The sequence below is a fragment of the Rattus norvegicus genome, chromosome 7, assembly GCF_021556685.1.
Source record: "Rattus norvegicus strain SHRSP/BbbUtx chromosome 7, alternate assembly SHRSP_T2T, whole genome shotgun sequence".
Taxonomy (NCBI): Eukaryota; Metazoa; Chordata; class Mammalia; order Rodentia; family Muridae; genus Rattus; species Rattus norvegicus.
In genome coordinates, this window is record NC_141540.1 from 112977114 (window position 1) to 112996204 (window position 19091).

Consider the following 19091-nt stretch of genomic DNA (forward strand, 5'->3'; position numbering starts at 1 on the left):
CTTCTAATTATAGCTAGCTTAAATTAATAAGAAAGTTAAAAACAGCAGAAGGAGAAGCAGGAGAAAGGAGCTGTGATTTCTGTAATATTTACTGTGTCAGTCCCCATAACTGCATTAACTATGAGGACAATCATGAATATCTCAGGTCTGATAATGTGTCTCTTCACTATTACAGATCAATTGTGTACATATAAAAAAGGAGCAAGCAAGTTTTGTGGAGGTTGGTGAGCATCTGAGCTCAAGTCATGGTACTTAGACAAAAAGGCACTTATTTCTCAAATCCTTGGTTTTCTCATATATATATATATATATATATATATATATATATATATATATATATATATATGACACACAGATATCCATGGAAGCTCTAGGACCCAGAAAAGCCAAGCTTGATGGCATGTGCTTGTGATGCTAGCACTCAGAAGGTTTAGGAAAGGTGATAGCTGTGAGTTCAAAGCCAGCTTGTACTACAATGAAAAAAACTGGTCCGTTCTTTCCCTGCACAGTGAAAAAATTAATTAATTAAAATATTGCAGACACGCAATAAGCAAAAAAAACTTAAAAGAGAACCTGAGCACTAGGTAAAGCATGCAACTTGATTAATAACTATCCTTCCGAAAAATGATCCTTTATTTTTTCTAGACATTGAGTTTCTTGACTTGTAAGATGAGAGGTTACTCTAGAGAGACCTGGTTCAATGCTTTGCTTTCCTACAAATTTACACTAACACACACACACACACACACACACACACACACACACACACACACCTACACACACTACACCTGACCAGACATCTCAGCTAAAGAAGCTTCTTATCTCCATTTCAAGAGTAAATGCAAGTTGAGATGATTTCCACACATTTCCAGGCAATGATAAATAGCACATACTCACTGACCAGGCTAACCCAGCATGTGTGGACTCAGCAACTGCCAATAAAAATCACAGAGAGTACACTAGTAATTTGGTCTCCATAGAAACAGAAGGTAATATCCCATCCCTGCTCCTAGATGGATCTTTTATTATTTCAATCTTTGAAAAGGGATTTTTCAAAGTGAGAGAAACTATCAAATATAGTCAATTATTCATAACAATGAAGATAGAAAGCATAGGTCTTCAATGTTTCTTTGACCCTGCTGATTTTTCAGGGAAAAGGGGGGACACTGATGAAAGGAATGGCTGACACGTGGAGACTGTATATCATAAGTCCAGTTCTGCTAGAATTGGTCAGCTAGGAGCCTGACCCTCACAGCTTTTATCACAGAGTTGACGTCCTGACCTCAAAAATTGAACACAAGTACAGTTGGTACCAGTGCCCAGAACCCTTATGAAGTCACCCATCACTCATTGCAAGTATAAGTATTGTAAATACTATAAACTGAAAGTGCTGCGATGGGACTGCAAACAAGGACAGGCAGTTTAAGACAGGAGATTAAGAAAACAACTAACAGCAAATTCTGGGACGGATGTGAAGGAAAGAGGGAACCTCATCACTGTTGGCAGAAACATCATCCAGTCAGTGCTACATCCAGTCTGGAAATCAGTGTGCAGAAATCTTCAAAAGACAGAAAAGGGAGTGGTGGTGTAAGATTCTTTTCTGAGGCATATGACCTCACTGTCTCTGAGATACTGACCATATTTCTAGTAGCAGGTATGATTTCCTTCCTACTGAGTGGACTTTAAGTCCAATGAGGAGGTGTTGGTTGCACAAACCTGTGAGTGTCATTCTTTCAACCTTATGCACTTGTTTCATGCTGATCATTGTGATTGATGGGTGTTGCAGCTGGGTAGGACTCTTTAATTGCTTCCCTCCCCTGGAAGCTTGCACAGTATTTTCTGGAACCATGGAAGATAGATGATAGGAAAGAGGCTTTTGGGTCAGAGCCAGCTATAGTCATTCTAGTCATTTAAGGATGTGTTATCATTAATAAGGAAGGCCCTACCCTCAAATCTTTATTTATTCAGTAGTATGTATTTCTTGAGGAATCACTTGGGCTATTCTGATCAGTCATCAAAAAGATGTTTCTTATGCCTGGTTCTGGGTGTTTTGTTTATGTCTATGCATCTTCTGAGGAACATTATCACCCTGCTTATATTTATAACTCCTTAGTACATTCTAAATCATATCATTATACCCACAAGTGAGTGCACTACCAGCCTTCATCAAAGAATCCCCTCTTTAAAGCAAGTGAAAAGCATCACAGAAGACAGTGGGACACAATTCAGAGAAAATATATATGGGATAACCCAGCCTCAATGGATACTCCTACATCACAGTCCCTGTATCTGTTTGAGGGAATGATGCACAAGAGAGGGTGGGGAGATTGTAATAATCATAACATCAAGAAGTCAGATGTGGAACAGCCATTCTAGAAATGTCTACATAAACAAGCCTGGAACAATAGTAATGTTGTCAACAGATGTGCTAATGTAAAAGGGGAAGTTTTTTTTCCCCCTCAGGGGACCACATTTAGAAAAAAACAAAAAACAAAAAACAAAAGACTACAGACAACTAGGGCTCCTGGGAAAAGAAAAATTAGCCTCTCTCAGGGATGAGTCCCCATATGGGTTGGCCAATGTAGTTGAAAGCACATCCATGCAAATGATAAAACAGACTCATTGGGTTGTATTTACATATTTGTGCACAAATCAACATTGTCATCCAAGAAAAAGAGGCCATCAACGTGAGAGAAGAGGGTAACGAGGAAGAAGCGTGCCTAGGGGCCTGGAGGGGAAAAAGGGAGAGTGAAATGAGCTGTCATTTTATATCAATTGAAACCAAATTTTAAAAGGTTAAAAGTATATATAACAGCTATATCACTTCTTGACATGAGCCCAAAGACTCAACATCATACTCTGCAGATACCTTCTCAGGCATATTCATTGCTGCTTTAATCACCTAGGGCTAGGAAATGGGGGAAAAAACTTTATTTTCCTCAGTTGTTAAATAGATAACACTATTAACCTCCAAAGAAAAATGAAATTTGTAGGTAAGTGGATGAAATTTAAAAGGATCATATTAAGTGAGGGAATTGTGACTCAGAAACCAAATATCATATGTTCTTTTATGTTTATAAATGCTAGAATTTTTAGATGGGAATATATAAGCTGGAGTAACCATAGCAGAAAAAAGTAAAATGGGACCATGGGAAGTGAGCAGGAGCATCAGAGAATGAGGCACAGGTGCTATTCTACCAAAATAGTGGGAAAGGGGTGCTTTATTGGGCAGCATGGAGGGAGGACCATCAAGAGGGAAAAGGATGAAAGAACACTAAAGATGGCTGAAAGGCAACAGGAAGAGATTATTTTATACTTAGGTTGGTGAGGGAGTGGGAGCATCCTCTCAGAGGCAAAGGGGAAGGGGGATGGGGTGAAGAACTCTTGGAGGGGAGATTGAGCAGAGGGGCAGCATTTGGAATTTAAATAAATATTTTAAGAAATAAATTCTGTGTGAGTCATGAAAAAAATAGAGTGAGTGATAGACAGACAGACAGACAGACAGACAGAGATTAAGTAGGTTGTTTAAGGCAATTCAAAAGGAATAGTTTAAGCCATTCACACATAAACGTAAATCAACCTTGCTAAAGCAAGCTGCCTCAGTAGGGAGTTTGCTCATGATCAAGTCCTTGTGACCTGTAAGAGCTTTCCGTGTGTGTCTGTGTGTATACACATGCATGTATGCATGTGTGCAAGTGTATGGCACACAAGTGCCTGTGGATACTAAATGTAGTAGAGAAAACTTTCACGTCTACTTCAATGCAGCTTTTTTCCCTTCTACTAATCATGCCTCTGCCATCCATGTCTGCCTCTACTCTTTTTGTTATTCTTTTTGTGCTCTGCCCCTGGCCACCACTTCATTATTTTCTGGAATCTGTGCAGCAGCCCCCATCCTTTCCTCTCTGCCCTAAACTGTAGTCACCACCAATCAGTCTTCTGCAAGCATGAATAACAGAGTATCTTGTGAGTCCTGATTATAGACTGTTTATGATCAAGCTGTGCTAACCTAATGGCCCTAAACCATCAGACTTTGTCAGGAGAGCAGAAGCTGGGAACACTGCATAAAGAATAAAATATGAAAGAACCTGGTAGGTAGACAAAACCTGGAAGCCCATCCCCACTTAAGCTTTAGACAACAGAGCATGCTCAAATAAAGCCCAAATATACAAAATCAGGTTCTATGTAAATGCTCTGTAATGTTCCATGCCATTCCAAACCTGCTTTTCCCTCAGCTCACTACCCTACTGCATTCTCCTGGGTATTTTACTTTTATTAATAAATTGCCCTTGTTCAATTTCTAGCAGGTGTTCCTGATCCAATTATATGTTGTAAGGCACAAGAAACTGGGCATATCAGCAGGTTCGGGGCCTATTGACATTCTCAGTCCTATGAGTAGCCACACTTCCCTCCTCGGAGTTTCTCAATGAAGCATTAAACATGAACACTTCCCAACTGACTGCATACCAGGTGCCTGTTGGGCTAAGATGCAGGTTCACCAATAGCAATGAGGATTATGCACTTATGTGCTTACTTATTCAGGAGGTGCCTATTGCTGACCATCAGTCATGAATGGAGAATGTGATAGCATGGTCGGAGCTGGGGACCTGGGATGTGAGCAGGAAAAGAGGAGTCTCCATGCGGAGAATGTAAGAGCTCTGCACAGTTCAACTGCATCCTGACTCTAGCTTGTTCGCTTCAGTTATTAGATTGCTAGTCCCCCCAGTCTAGGTGATGTCAGTAACTGCACTTACCAAGGAGACATCTGTGAACAGGTAGATGGATTGGTGCTATTACCATCACACACTGCCTTGCAGTAGTCACCAAAAGGACATATGGTAGAGGTTGGGAAGAAAAGGGAAATGCTTTACCAACACGAGTGGCAGACAAACCCCACAGAGCAAGTAGATTCCATCTTCCCTACAGAGAAACAGGCTTAAAGCAGTTGCAGGGCTGTGGCAAGCACCTATGGTAGTCTACAGGGAAAATACGGCATTTACCCCAAACCTGGACTCACTCCAGTCCTGCAGCTCTTGCCTGTACCCTTGCCGATCTTTTGCCTTGTATTCATTCAGCAACACTTCTCTAAGTGCCTGCCTTGTATCAGAAGATACGCTGGACAGCAAGAGCATGATGGGCAACCCTGGATGATCAGTGAAGGGTGCAGTTTCCTCCCTGTGTCCTGTGATCTATATTAGTCAGAAACAAGACATCCCAAGGCAGCCTTCTGAAATCAGGGTTGTCTCTGATAACAGGAGTATTACACTTAGGAAGCAATAACTTGCAGTTTAGATGCAAAGCTTGCTATGACAGATGCATATACTCCTCTAGAAATGAGCTAAGAATCGTACCTAATTAAGTCAGCTACAGACACACCGCTGACCTTATCCCATACAACAACTTGAAACTTTTCGGTATGATTTAATTAACCCAGTCATTTAAATGAGAAAAAATTGCCAACTTTTTCATAACAACATGGAAAACATAGCAATGATTACCATTTTAATTCTTAAAATATTAAAATTCATTACCCTTTTAACTATAAAAATAAGTGTGTTTTGGTGTTCTTTTTTCTGGTCTCCCTGATCATGACATTTTTCTTATACTTTTAATAGTTGAGGTGAACACACAGAGCAGGATGTAATGCAGGCACGGCAGGGCAGGGCAGGGCAGGGCAAGGCTGTGCAACAGCTCTCAAGAGACCTCTCTCATTACATAAGGTCAAAACTGCCACCATCCCTTCTCTCTCCCCACAAGCCCCAGTGACCACCACTCTCCCATTCTTTTCTATGTGCTGCTCTTTGGGTATTTTGCATAGTACTTATATCCCTGAGGTTGACTTAAGTCATAGAACATAATCCTAAATGACATTAAGGACTACAAAGATCTAAAGTAACTGTGAGAAGAGGATAACACATGAAGTCTCATGGCCATTGACTTCAGAATAGAGAAGGAATTACAAGGATGAGCATGGTGAGTTTCAGCTACACACACTGGTATGTAAACTAGACAGAAGAGCAGGCCACCAAAAGTCATTAACTACAGTAAGTATGCTCCATTCTTTCAAAGAACTCCTATCACCGTAATACACCTTTAAAAAAGAGAGAGAAATTTCGGCAATAAATCCACTGCATGGTACCAAGGCTGCATAACTGGGCCAGGATAGTCATTGGCATGGTATTAGAAAACTGTATATCCTTATGTAAAAGAATAATGAACTCATTCCTTACCCCATACACTGTAATCATCTTAAATGTATTGAAGAATGTAATGTCAGACCTAAAACCATAAAAGCCTTGGAGAAAGTGTAAGGGAAAACTTGAGGGTATTCATATCTGGCAACAGCCAGAAGGAAAGCTGCAACAGACCTGTGTCAACCAAGGCCCTTGCCCTACAAAGGGACAGGGAGGGCATGCAAACACACTGGATGAAATCAAGGAAACAGTCTCGGGTGTGCTCTGATGAAGAGCTAATATCCAACGTGTGTAGGGAAGTCCTAAAACTAACAAAAACCAAAGCTAAATACAGAACATAAGCAAATTTACGAATAGGCGAATTACTTAAATGGACATTTCTCCAGAGGGGATGTAGGAAAAGTAGTGTGCATATAAAAATAGTCCAGAGGCGTACTCTTCAGTGAGATGTAGAGTAAATACACAACAAGATAGCAACTCAACAAGTGCTTTCTGAAAATACTTTAGGAGCCAGGCACATCCAAGTATAGAAGGAAGAATGAGGTTTGTGCAGGGGAACTGAATCAATGAAACACCTACAGATACAGATTATCAGGGAATCCATTCACCTGGAGTCAGGGGGCCCCTGGGAAGTGATAAGATGCTCATTCAGATAAAGCTTCAGCTTCCCTAAGTGTATGATGCTAGCAGGGACAGGGTAGGATGTGCACCTTGACGTCTTTCTGTCTTAATGTCTTTATCTCCAAAAAGAAATATAAGCTGGTGATTTCACATAGTAAATCATTTGGAGACTTCTGTGCCTCTGTAAGGGAGAGCAGATGACCATAGGTTTAAACTAAAATGGCCAGCACCATGCTTCTAGTGAAAGGGAAGGCTTTGTGGTGATGGTGGCAGTGATGTTGTGTGTGTGTCTGTCTGTCTGTCTGTCTCTCGGTGTGTTTGCACAGGTGGAGGCCAGAAATCAACATCAGATTTTTTTTCACTATAGACTCGAATATGTCTCAACTGTCCCAACTATTTGTGGCAGTGACAGAGATACAGCAGTAAACACAGCAGAGAAGCCCTGAAAGGATTCTCCTGGAAGTTCAGTTATCTTCCTACTTACTGAGAAATAGATCTAGAGAGGGCAAATGACATGTTCAAAGTCACACAGGAATGTGGACTGCAGCCATGAACAGAACGTTTTACTATCTCACGTACAGCACAATAATAATTGTTGGACTGACACTTTCCAATTATGCAGCCAAAAATTACACACACATTTATATGTATGTATTATATATACATATACCCATACACATATACATCAGCAGAGGCTTTTCTTAGGGAATTTTCAGCCAAACTGCTCTGGAGCACTATCAGGTTGCATCATTTTATCTATTTAGAAGCCGGTGATGCTGTGCTAGTAGTAACCACCTCCAAGATGAATGTCATCTTAAAAAGGTTAAATAACTTCTATAGTGCTCCTATGATTTATAACAGGAAGACACACAAAGCCTCATGCCACAGCTCTAAATGCAAAGGTCAAATTTCAAAGTTGCTGCAGGAAGAAATTGAGCCACAGGATATAGGGATCTCAGAATCAGGGCAGACCCAACCACATCATCATCTCTTACCTTCCTGTAATGCTGTATGTTACAGAAGGCTCATTTTGTCTCTGTGCTTTCACAGGCCTCTGACAGGAAGGGCATACTGGGAGGAGCACATGCTCTCCGATGTATCAAGTTGATGCCTCAGACCATGTGAATTCTAGTTCTATCTGCAAATGCTCTGGGCTTCTTGAGATTTGCATGCAAAGCCCCCAAGGGGATGAGGAACTAAGATTGGATTCTTGGCTTGGCAGCTTTGCCTGGTGGGAAGGTACAGGGTGGGCACACAGCACTGACTCCACATAATTGGATGGGACTCAAGGGGAAAACATACAGAAAAAGAACCAAACCCTGAAAACAACTTATGGAGCCAAGTTTTGGGAACAAGCTTGAATGCCAAGATTCACAAATCAGCCTCTCTGAACATATGAAAGACAGTCACATTTAATTGGACACAGAGCCCCAGAAACAGCCAATTAACAATGGAAAACAAACAAACAAACAAGCCTTATTAGACTGCATCATCTGCCTTCCAAGGCCTGCGCTATTAGGATAAATAATCTTGACTGATGCAAATGACGAGCACCAGAGCATCTCCCAAGTCAATGGAGCATCATGACCCTTTCGCACTCTTCAGTGGCATCTGCTAAGGACCTCAGTATGTAAGGTAGCTTTTGTAAATGTTTTAAGTTGGGCTGTGAATGCTTCCAATTACAATGTCTCTGGCTGTATTACTTTAGGGGCAGTCTGAGCTGAAGTTTATTAGGTGGTAGGTCTATCAGGGAGACTCTAAAAGCTACTACATAGTGCTGTGAGACAGGCACACCTTGGCACAAGGAAAGTTGAACATGATGGAGTGCTGAACAGAGCGACTGCTCCTGTATGACAATCAGCTCTCAATGTCTCAGTAGCAAAGGGATTAGCAGATGAACTGGGGACACAACCACACATCTACTGTAAGAGAGTGGAGAGCCTTGCATCCTGGCCACCTCCATGCTAAAACATGAATTTAGTGATGCAGAGGGAATAAGTGAGACACCCATGTTATGCTGACAGACTCTTAGATTTCTCTTGCTCCCTCATTCATTTGAGGTTCCTCTGTGAGAGGTAAGCACACCAGCTTCTGGGAAGCTTGGTAAGTGTCAGAGATATTGAGGTATGCAGTCATTTTGTTCTTAACGTTCTCTGGGTGACTATCAGTGTGGCTATTTCTAAGTGAGAATTTTCTGAACTGAACAAAAGACCTGCCTGAGTGAAAGAGATCTTCCTCCTCAATGTGACAAGACTAGTCCAATCCACTCAGTTGCTGACTACAACAAAGCAAACAGTTGTTTCTTATAAGTGTCAGCATCATCCACATTCTGGACTTAAAGTTGGACTAGAACTCTGCTATCAGCTCTCCTGGGTCTCCAGCTTGCTGAATGCATATTTGTAGCTTCCTAAACTTCCAGAATTATGCAAGTCAATTCATTAAAACAATGAAGGAATCATTCCTGTTGGTTCTGTGTCTCTGGCTAGTTATTTCTGAACAGGTCTAATATAGCTCATGTATTAAAGAACAACACAGACAGTGATGACAGAATGAAAATGTCAGGCACCTCCTGGGAAGAAGAAAAGAGAATGAAAAGATACACACACATTTACTTATTAAGCAGCCACTAAGCCCTAGGTGCTAGGATAAAAACTTCACATCTGGGATAACATCAAGTGTACTTAAATGCACATGAGATTAGTGATTCTTAGTGATGCCACTCTAGGTGTGAGGATCCAGAATCACAGAAAGTGAGTAAACAGAAGGTGGAACCAGGTTTTGAAAGCAGGCATGACTCAGTGCCAACACTCATTAAGACCACATACTGGGAAGGAAACATCTTCACAATAGTACCACCTTCTAAAGAGCTGGTTGGGGATTTAGCTCAGTGGTAGAGCGCTTGCCTAACAAGCACAAGGCCCTGGGTTCGGTCCCCAGCTCCAAAAAAAAAAAAAAAAAAAAAAAAGAAAGAAAAAAGAAAAAACAGAGAAAAGAGAGCTGTTATCTTCCAAAGAACCACAAATTAGAGGAACCATAAGATATGATATTGCTACAACTCCCAGGGGTTGTCACTCATAGTTCATCTGAGAGATGATTAGTTAGAAGTGAAAGATTGGATGGCCCTTGAAGCAAATGGCCAAACAGTACCCTAAAGAAACATTTAAATGAAGAAGCAACCTCATGTGGTACACAATTGACAAGGTGAGAATTGTAAGTCATGGGGGCATGGCCTCATACAGACTTTACCTCTGAGGTGGTCGGCTTGCAGTATCCAGCTCCAAAGACCAAGTTTTCCAGAGAAATGGTGGGCTGTTCTGGTCCTGTGTCCGGGCCACCTTTGCCTAACCAGGAGCCTCTTCCTGGGCGAGTGAAACTAGAAAGAAGTGGAAGGGACAAACAGAAGGTTAAGTGATCATTTGTTAACACTACCCACTGTGGGGAGGCTGTACAAGGATCTGACCCTAGCTGAAGAGCTACAGGCAACTAATGGCGACCGAGAGGGGAAAAGAATCGGTCTACTGCAGGGACAAGACACCTGATAGGTTATGCAGTAGCAAGTGGTCAGCCCTAAACACATAGTTATGAGCAATATAATTCATATACATATATACACATATGTTTACATGTTTATTATATAATTATATATGTGTGTGTGTGGGGGTGTATAAAGTAATAATCAAAGAAGAAATAGTCATGACTATGAGAGGGAGTAGAAGGGACACAGGAGAAGTTGGGAAAGAGAGGGAGGGGTTGAAAATAACGTAAATAAAATACATATGAAATTATTTAAAAAATTAAAAATCAATAATGGCTTATTTAAATTTATGATTTACACTACAAATACCATTTCACAGCTATGTTCCTTTGTTTGACTAAATTATTTTGAGCAATGTGACTTAAAGAAATAGTTTTTCACTTCTATGTTTACTTTGATAGCAATGAAAACATGTCAAAACAAACAAAGCCATTAGAAGATTTAGATAGACATCAGAAATCAAAGTTCTTCTTTTTATTGGATATATTTCTTTATTTACATTTCAAATGTTATTTCCTTTCCCGGTTTCCTGTCCATAAGTTCCCATCCCTTCCCCTTCCCATATATGGTTGTCCCCATCCACCCCCCTATTGCCCCCCTGACATTCCCCTGAACTGGGGGGTCCAACCTTGGCAGGACCAAGGTCTTTACCTTCCACTGGTGCCCCAACAAGGCTATACTCTGCCACATATGCAGCTGGAGCTCTGGGTCAGTCCATGTATAGTCTTTGGGTAGTGATTTAGTCCGAGGAAGCTGTGGTTGGTTGGCATTGTTGTTCTTATGGGGCTGCAAGCCCCTTCAGCTCCCTCAATCCCTCCTCCAATTCCCCCAAAAGGGGTCCCCTTCTCAGTTCAGTGGTTTGTCATCATAGCTATGTTCTAACCTCTCAAAGAAACTAAAATTTTCTTGGGGCAAAAAATGGTCTCTACCATAAATGTTCTTAGATGTCATTATCTGTGATCTAGTAGCTGGAGATAACTGAGACAGATTTCAGACAAGAAACTCGTGTTTATGATTGAAATATTGGTAGAGAAATAAAGTTAGGATTATATTTCTATTTAATTCATTTATTCAAATATTATTAGTCTTTAACCATAAGCCAGAGAGTGTGTGTGGTATTGGAGTGGCAAGAGGTAACATACATTTGCCTAGAGGATTTCCCGAGGACTAAACCACTAACCAAAGAGTAGACATGGTAGGACCCATGGCTCCAGTTGCATCTGTAGCAGAAGGGGGCCTTATCTGGCATCAATGGGAGGGGAGACGCTTGGTCCTGTGAAGGCTCGATGCCCCACCATAGGGGAATGCTAGGGCAGTGAGGTGGAAGTGGGTGGGTGGGTAGGGGAGCACCCTTATAGAAGCAGGGTGAAGGGGGGATGGGCTAGGGGATTTGCAGAGGGGAAACAAGGAAGGGGGATAACATTTAAAATGTAAATAAATAAAATAACCAATAAAAAAGACAAAAGAAAAAAGGGGGTTCAAATGAGTAAGGCAATATTGTAGTGTAGTAGAGGTTGAACAGCAGCTAATGAGAAGAGAAGAATGACAGGCAGGAGAGATGGCTCAGCGGTTAAAGGCTAGGCTCAAAACCAAAAATATAAGAGAAGAGAGGAGAAGTTTCTGAAGTAACCTGGGGGAAATGACTGAGTACTCAGAAATGGTGTGGCACCATGGAAAGCCTCATATGACTATGAGGGCTAGCAGGAGTTACAAGCCAGCCATACCTACATGTTAGGGCCTTGGCTAAGTTTGAACCTCCTACTTTATCACGTGTCAGATTAATAGTGCACTTGACCCATGGAGCATCAAAGACTCCTAACATTAACGAAAGTTTGTTTTAAGTGTAAGGCCTTAAAATAATGACTTGGAATAAAAACTAGTGACTATCCTTGGTAATATAACTGATATCAAAATCACTCAGTCATTAGCATGTGGGATACCAATCTTAATTTAATTCCCTAGTTTTAATTGTTTTACCATAAATAATTTGAGGATAATTTAAAATGTGTGGGAATAGTATATACATAGGCTACAGGTAAACATATTGTTTCATATTATTACCTTGAGCTTCTGGGTACTTGAGGGTGCCCTGCATTAGTGAAGGACAATTGCATACATTCTATAAAACTAATAATATTTGAATTTTTATGGTTTAGCGGTTTTTTGAGACTGGGTTTTATTTATATATGCCAGCTTGGTCGAGTTCCTGGTCCCCGTGCCCCCACTTCCGAAGTGCTGAGGTTACAGGTGTCAACTACCACATCTGCTTTTGGATTTGTATTGGACCAAGAGTTAAAGTAAGTTTACCATTCAGCCAGTAGGAACATTGTAGAATAAAGAAACATGCACATAAAGAATCATGACCCCTTCTGAGATATCTGCCAACAGAGAACTAAAACACTTGTTATTTAATTGTGGCTTTTATTCAAAAATGAGTCCCTGGGAAAGACTCAGTTCTACCTATTTGAAGATTAAAAATTACATTTTCTTTGGTCTTTCTCAGTAAAAGTTAAAAAGTCTTCTGAGGTTAAATTTTGGTTCCACACCTGCTTTATTATTGTTGGATCTCACGGATGCTATAAAGTTTTTTGGTTTTTTTTTTCTGGAAAAGCTGGTGCTTGCCCTATTTGACAAGTATTTCCCACAAGCTAAAAGGCTTCCCTTTGTTCCAGCTACCTTGTGCCAAGACAGAAATTCTTCTTGCAAAACCCAGAGAGGGGAAGGCGGTTCTATTTTTACCCCATCTGTGAAGTTTAGCTCTCCAGCAACTGTATGCACTGTATCCCATCTGGAAAGCTGCTGCTGAAAAACCTGTAAAGTGTGCTCTGATCAAAAGGTTAAACTTTCTGCTTAGATATCCTGGCTCCAAACCCATGGTTAGAAGGTATCAGAGCTCTTAGAAACACTAGAGCCAAAAATTAATGTCAGGTGCTGGGGACCCTTTGGACCTCTCAGTTGAATTGCTCTCTGCACTACTGCCCCTCCTGCCTGAGGAAGCTTGGGGGGGTAAGTCTTGAGGGTTTTTCTCAGGCACAAGTCTTCAGTGCCCCTCATACTCAACTGACTTGCATTCAACCCATGGATACATCATTAATTAAACTGTCAACATCTGACCCCAATTTACCTTCTCAATTCAATTTTCAGTGTCACACTTTTTTGTCCCTTGGGTGGAACAAAAAGGAAAAAAATCTGTGTCTCTTCTGTAAAGCTTTTCTTTTAGCCACGAGGAGGGGTGACCCTCCCGATGCAGAAAGCTAAACCTGCCATTGTCAAGAGCTTATTAGTGCTAACAGACTGGTCCAGAATATGCCAGGTGCTTTACAAATCATCGTCATCATCATCACCATCACCATCATCATCACCATCATCATCACCATCCATTGGATGCATACATACCCAAGGGCTTCCCATGCACTGTCACTAAAACCTTCCAGCATTCTGTTGACGAAAACTGAATCCCATAAGCTCAAGTTCATGGAGTTATAGAGTAGGGACTCAAATTTGGCACTGGGGCCACCAAGCCCTGAAACCCATTCTTTTAACACCCAGGGTACTCAGGCCTCCCCATTCCTTCACACAGAACTGGTTGAAACCTGAGCACCTGGATGGCTTACAGACTCAAGTCTCTTAAAGCCAGGGGCACGATACATGCATCTCAGAACTGCTAGTTCCCACATTACTAGCATTGCTTCAAGAACTTTTATTTTTAAATATATTCATAATGTGAGACAGTCTACATGGTTTTATTGTATACAGCCATAATCTCTGTTGGTTTTTTATCACAAAATTCTTTGTTTTATATATAAATACATGTGTCTGTATGGTGAAACATATATTTAGAGATGTGAGATAAGCTCTTCAAAGATCCCCCAGTAAGTAAGTGACCAAATTAAGCAACCAGATGCTCCTGACTCTGGGACCCAGAACCCCTTAAAATCCCTTCCTTTCCCATCTGTGCTGTTGTCTGGCCTCCAGAGGAGCAGTTTCTGCTGATCTCAGGGCAACACCTGCTATGTCTCACCCTTGGCACACAGATCCTACCCTGAGACATTCATAGAAGCAGTGTTTCCTGATCCGAGGGGATTACCCAGCTGGGGAACTTGCCTTGCAGGAGACCAGTACTCTTCTTTCTAGAGTGGCAGCTTCCCAAGGTCAGGGTTGTTTTCCCCCATTCCTATGTTATAACATTTCTCTAACATTCTGCTATAACAGCCTATCTAATACAGCATACCCATATCAGAATTCTGGACTCTCCGAAGCAAAGGTCTGTTCTGAGGACCCTGCATGTCCTTTGCAGACTCACTGTGTATATGTATCCTGATGCCTCTACTGGAGTACAACAGATCCTCCTTATGCAACCATTAGATGCCTGATGTATGCCCTTCTTTTCCTTCAATCTAGGACCTTTAATCTAGGAGCTAGCAAAGGGCATAAGAACATTAGACCCAGCTGGCCATGACCTTTTGACCTTGGCTTTCAGTTCCATGCTCACAACTGCTGTTCACTGGCTGTCTGCTCCTGAATCCCCCTTTCTTTTCCTCTTTGCTCTGATTTAACTTCCACTCAGACTTCCCACTGCTAGCATTTCCCCCAACTCTCCTCCCTGAAATCCAGGTTTGCCTTTCCAGAATCACTTTACCTTGCCCTTCAGCCACATACACTCTGTCTTCGGGTGAACCTTTTCATCCTCGTTACTCGATCCGCATCATGTCAATCAGTCTCACTGAGATTCTGAACTGACTCTGAGAGCAGAGAGCAGTCTTAAGCAGATGAGTAAACTGGGATCAAGGGTACAGTCATATATCATGTCCAAGAGCAGAGAACTCATTTTCTACTTACAGATCCTAACAGAGATCAGAGCGTTTTTGACATGGACATTGAAATCATCGAGGACCCTGCGTTTCTCACATACTGGAAAACTGTCAGGAGTGTCTGGAACAGAGAACTGGACAAATCCCCTCTTCGTGCTAAAAGAATTTACCCCAAATTCTACTCATATATATATATATATATATGTATGTATATATATACACACATATATATACACACATATATATATACATATATATATTCATATGTGTTCTCAGTGTTTTAAAATTATATAAATGAATATATCCAACCAATCTGGGACATTGTTGAATAGCCCTGCTTAGCCCGCTACAGTAGCTCTTATGATCTCTGCCCCTTCACTTGTACAGTGAAGAAAACCTAAGTTCTCCTCTGCACCTTAGGGATGCTTTAGAGTGAGTCAACAAAGGGCAAAGGCAAAATATATTCCAAGCAAATGTGCATTTGAGAGAAAAGGAACTAGAGGAAAGAATAGATGTGGGCCTCTGTAATGTACTAGTCCTGTCACGAATGGCCCTCGTTAAACTCAGTGCGTCACAAAATAATGAAAGATGTGAATGTGGTAAAAAAATCCTTGTTGGGGAGAAAGGAGATTGGCAGGTGTTGGAATAGAGAGAAAAAGGAGGGAGTAAGAATAATCAGAATATAAAATATACACATTTGAAGATGTCAAAATATAAATAATTTAAGCTTAAATTGAATATTAAATAAGAAAGAGCTAGGAACCTGGAAGATCCTAAAAGAAATCAAATGAATTGAAAAAACAAAGCAACTTTATATACATATCGGTGTTCCCAATTTTACAGACAGAGATTAGGTAGCTCAGATACACCAGGAGCTTCTCAAGTCACAGCTAGGTAAACATGAGACCAGGGGAAGAAGCCAAGTCCCCAAGGTGTGGGTTACAGTTTATAAGTCACCCATCCCTGGAATCCCCTAATGTCCTCTGGGATCCCAAAGTTCTCTTCAACCTTCTCTCACCTCTTTTGTGGGGCACAGTGAGACCCAAGCCCAAGCCAGCAACCAGAGACAAGCTTCTCCAGTGTGCTTCAGCACACTGTCTCTCAGTGATGTGTGTTATGAGTGGGTAGGGCTACCTCTAACGCTGTACCTGATCAGGGGCTGCTGCAGAGCCACCAGCGCAGCATGGATGGCCACTGAGATCACTGACAGGTGGAAGTAGTCGAACATGACAGGGACCTGGTGGTGCAGACCCCTCCGGGGATGGAAGTGCAGGCCAAGTGTGCGACTGCTGATCATCGGAGTCCCAGTCACATCTCTCAGCCTGAAAGAAAAGTGAATGAGCTCACATGAGCATGGTTTGGTTGGCCCTGTTGTCATTTAAGCAACTTCACTTTGCAGCCTCAGCCTCGATGTCTTACTCAGTCCTGCAATATTTCTCTCTCGTTAAAAGAATTTGTCCCTTGATTGATAAATGCAGGATGAAGAAGATCTCATAGCAGCTCTGGGCTTCAGCTCCTTTGTGAGCACCACTAAACCTGCGCCTCAGAGATGGGGTGATGACCAGCTCTTGCCCAGACTCCTCTCAAAGGCACAACTCTCTCGGACTCTTCCCATCTTTTCTCGCTCATAGGATGACCATTGTTCTTAAAACGATGCATGGATTTTATGAGGTTGTACTCGCTGTAGGATTTCTAACCCCAGGGGCAGGATCTTCAACTAACGAGCGCATGTTTACAGCACTAGCATTTCACTGGTACAAGGAACAATAGAGACAGTACTTAAGCCTGTGCTTATAGAAATAACTAATGACTAGACTGAGTGGTCAAAGGCTAAATGGCTCCCAGAACATACTGCTGAAATAGTCTGACCAGCGTTCTGAAGCGGCCAGTTACCTTTGGTCTACCACTTAGTATTCAGTGCATATCTGATCCTAAGAGACAGGTCAAAGACAGACAAACCCAGACGTACCTTTTGTTACAAAAAGGGAAGAGTTACTAAGCAGATGCTAAAAAGATGGCCTCTGTGACTCTGCAAGTTGCATTAAGCCAGAACTTGATTGGGGTATGCCACTATGAGCATCTTCTAGGATTGTTACAGAGAAGATCTCTTCTTCCTCCAGAGGTGATGGGCATATAGAGAACAAAGAGGGGGGAGGTAGAGGGAGAAGGTTCTCACTGCCAACCAAGAGACCACCCTTCCTTGTGATCCTCACTGCTTGTGTGCAAAGGAGCACCAGCTACTTAACTTTGAGTGCCAAATGTAACTTCATGCAACCCACACATTTTGTTTTGACCAGAAATAAACCTGATAAAGAGAAGGAGAGAATCCAGCCATGGGTGTCAGTAACTGTTGGCTTCAGGCTCACATTTATGTGGATGACAATGATCTGAGTCTTGACTGGATATTCTGTATTGACACTCATATAACGTGGTTGCTTATCCTATCCTACCCATAAAAGAATATGTGAAGCTAATGGGATTTGCTTAACTTGTTCACAGTCACAAGAAAAACTGCCATGCCAGACCAAGACTTTCTGACTCTCTTTTTTGCTGAGTTACTGCATAGCATTGCTTTAAGCCCATTTAGTCATCAGCTTCCAGCAGTGAGAAGAAGAAGTTGAGCATAACAGAAGCCTCCTTCATAAGGAAGAGTTAAAGAGAAAAGTAATTATTGTTCTGTGCTGTGCAATGGACAGCACCCACTTATGTGGAAGAAGCACACTTTCTAGGGTACCTCAATGTAGAGAAAATGCAGATGAACTTGGATATTGGAGACAGGAGAATGTCGAAAGTTCTTATAAAGGACCCAAACAAACAAAATAATTAAACAACAGCAAAAGTTAATGTCTTACAGGCAGAAGAGAATTATTCTGCATAGTCATAATGAATAAATTTAAAGCCAACTGAGAGAACACACTACCATCCCTTTACGTATTAATGAATTTCCTCTCTGCTGAGTTGTGCAGGGACTGGGAGGGTTATGTGGGGATGAGTGTCCTGGCCCTGTGTAAGCAGATACTGATGAATGGTGACCCTGAGCAAACCGGGACTAATGGACCCTTTCAAGTCAGAAAACACAGATAGGGTGGTGGTCCAAAGCATGTGACTCCACTTCAGTATTTCTGACTTTGGGAACTGAGTTCTTTGGTGGAAAACAGAGCTGTCCTGTGTATTGTACTATTTGGCAGCATCTCTAGTTTCTTCGTATTAGATGCCAGCACCACTGTTACTATGGCCAAAGTCTAGGGACATCATTGTCATAGTAATACCTCAGAGGGCGGTCACCAGCTGGTCTACCGCTGATTAAACAACAGGCTCCCTATTTTTGTTTGTTTTCTTTTTGTGTGTTTGTTTGTTTGTTTTCTATAAGCTGCTAAGAGGAGAAAAGAAAAACTAAACAATCTACTTGACTTAATAATGATTCAAAGCCTGATTTCTAGCTCATAAGTTATTGAAATTTGGAAAAATGTAGGAATTTGCCCATGTCCTAGTTAAAGAGTGCTTTGCACAATGAGTTCCCTGTATCTTTCTCTCAATTACCTGCTCTTCTGCTGGCAAGGAAAACTCATCAAATGCATCCACTGTGAAATGTCATTAAAATTATTAGATCTTGTCAGGCAATAATTTCTGGGATGTTTAGGATCGACAGTGTGGTTCTGTAGGCAACTAGACATATGGAGAAATAGAGTTTATGAAGTCAAGAGTTATAGGGGCCTCAGACTGGGTGGTCACTGGAGGGATGAAGACAGAGACCTCAGATCAAGGTAGGGGTATGAGAAGAAGAAACTGGGTCTTTGATACTGAGGGGTAGATGGATGGACTTCCACCATCCCAGGGAAATCCCATCTTAAGCGTTCTTGTCAAGAAAGAAACAGCTCTCTCTGTCTCTGTCTCTGTCTCTGTCTCTGTCTCTGTCTGTCTCTGTCTCTCTCT

At 41.6% G+C, this 19091-nt stretch overlaps 1 protein-coding gene across 2 annotated transcripts in view; it reads right to left on the reverse strand.

Moving 5' to 3' along the window:
- The window catches only part of Fam135b (family with sequence similarity 135, member B), a 270508-nt gene that overhangs the window by 75846 nt on the left and 175571 nt on the right, over positions 1 to 19091 (reverse strand). For both annotated transcript variants that reach the window (NM_001427631.1, XM_087557413.1), the window contains 2 exon segments: positions 10059 to 10185; positions 16307 to 16480. In NM_001427631.1, the coding sequence (NP_001414560.1) occupies positions 10059 to 10185; positions 16307 to 16480 (301 nt within the window).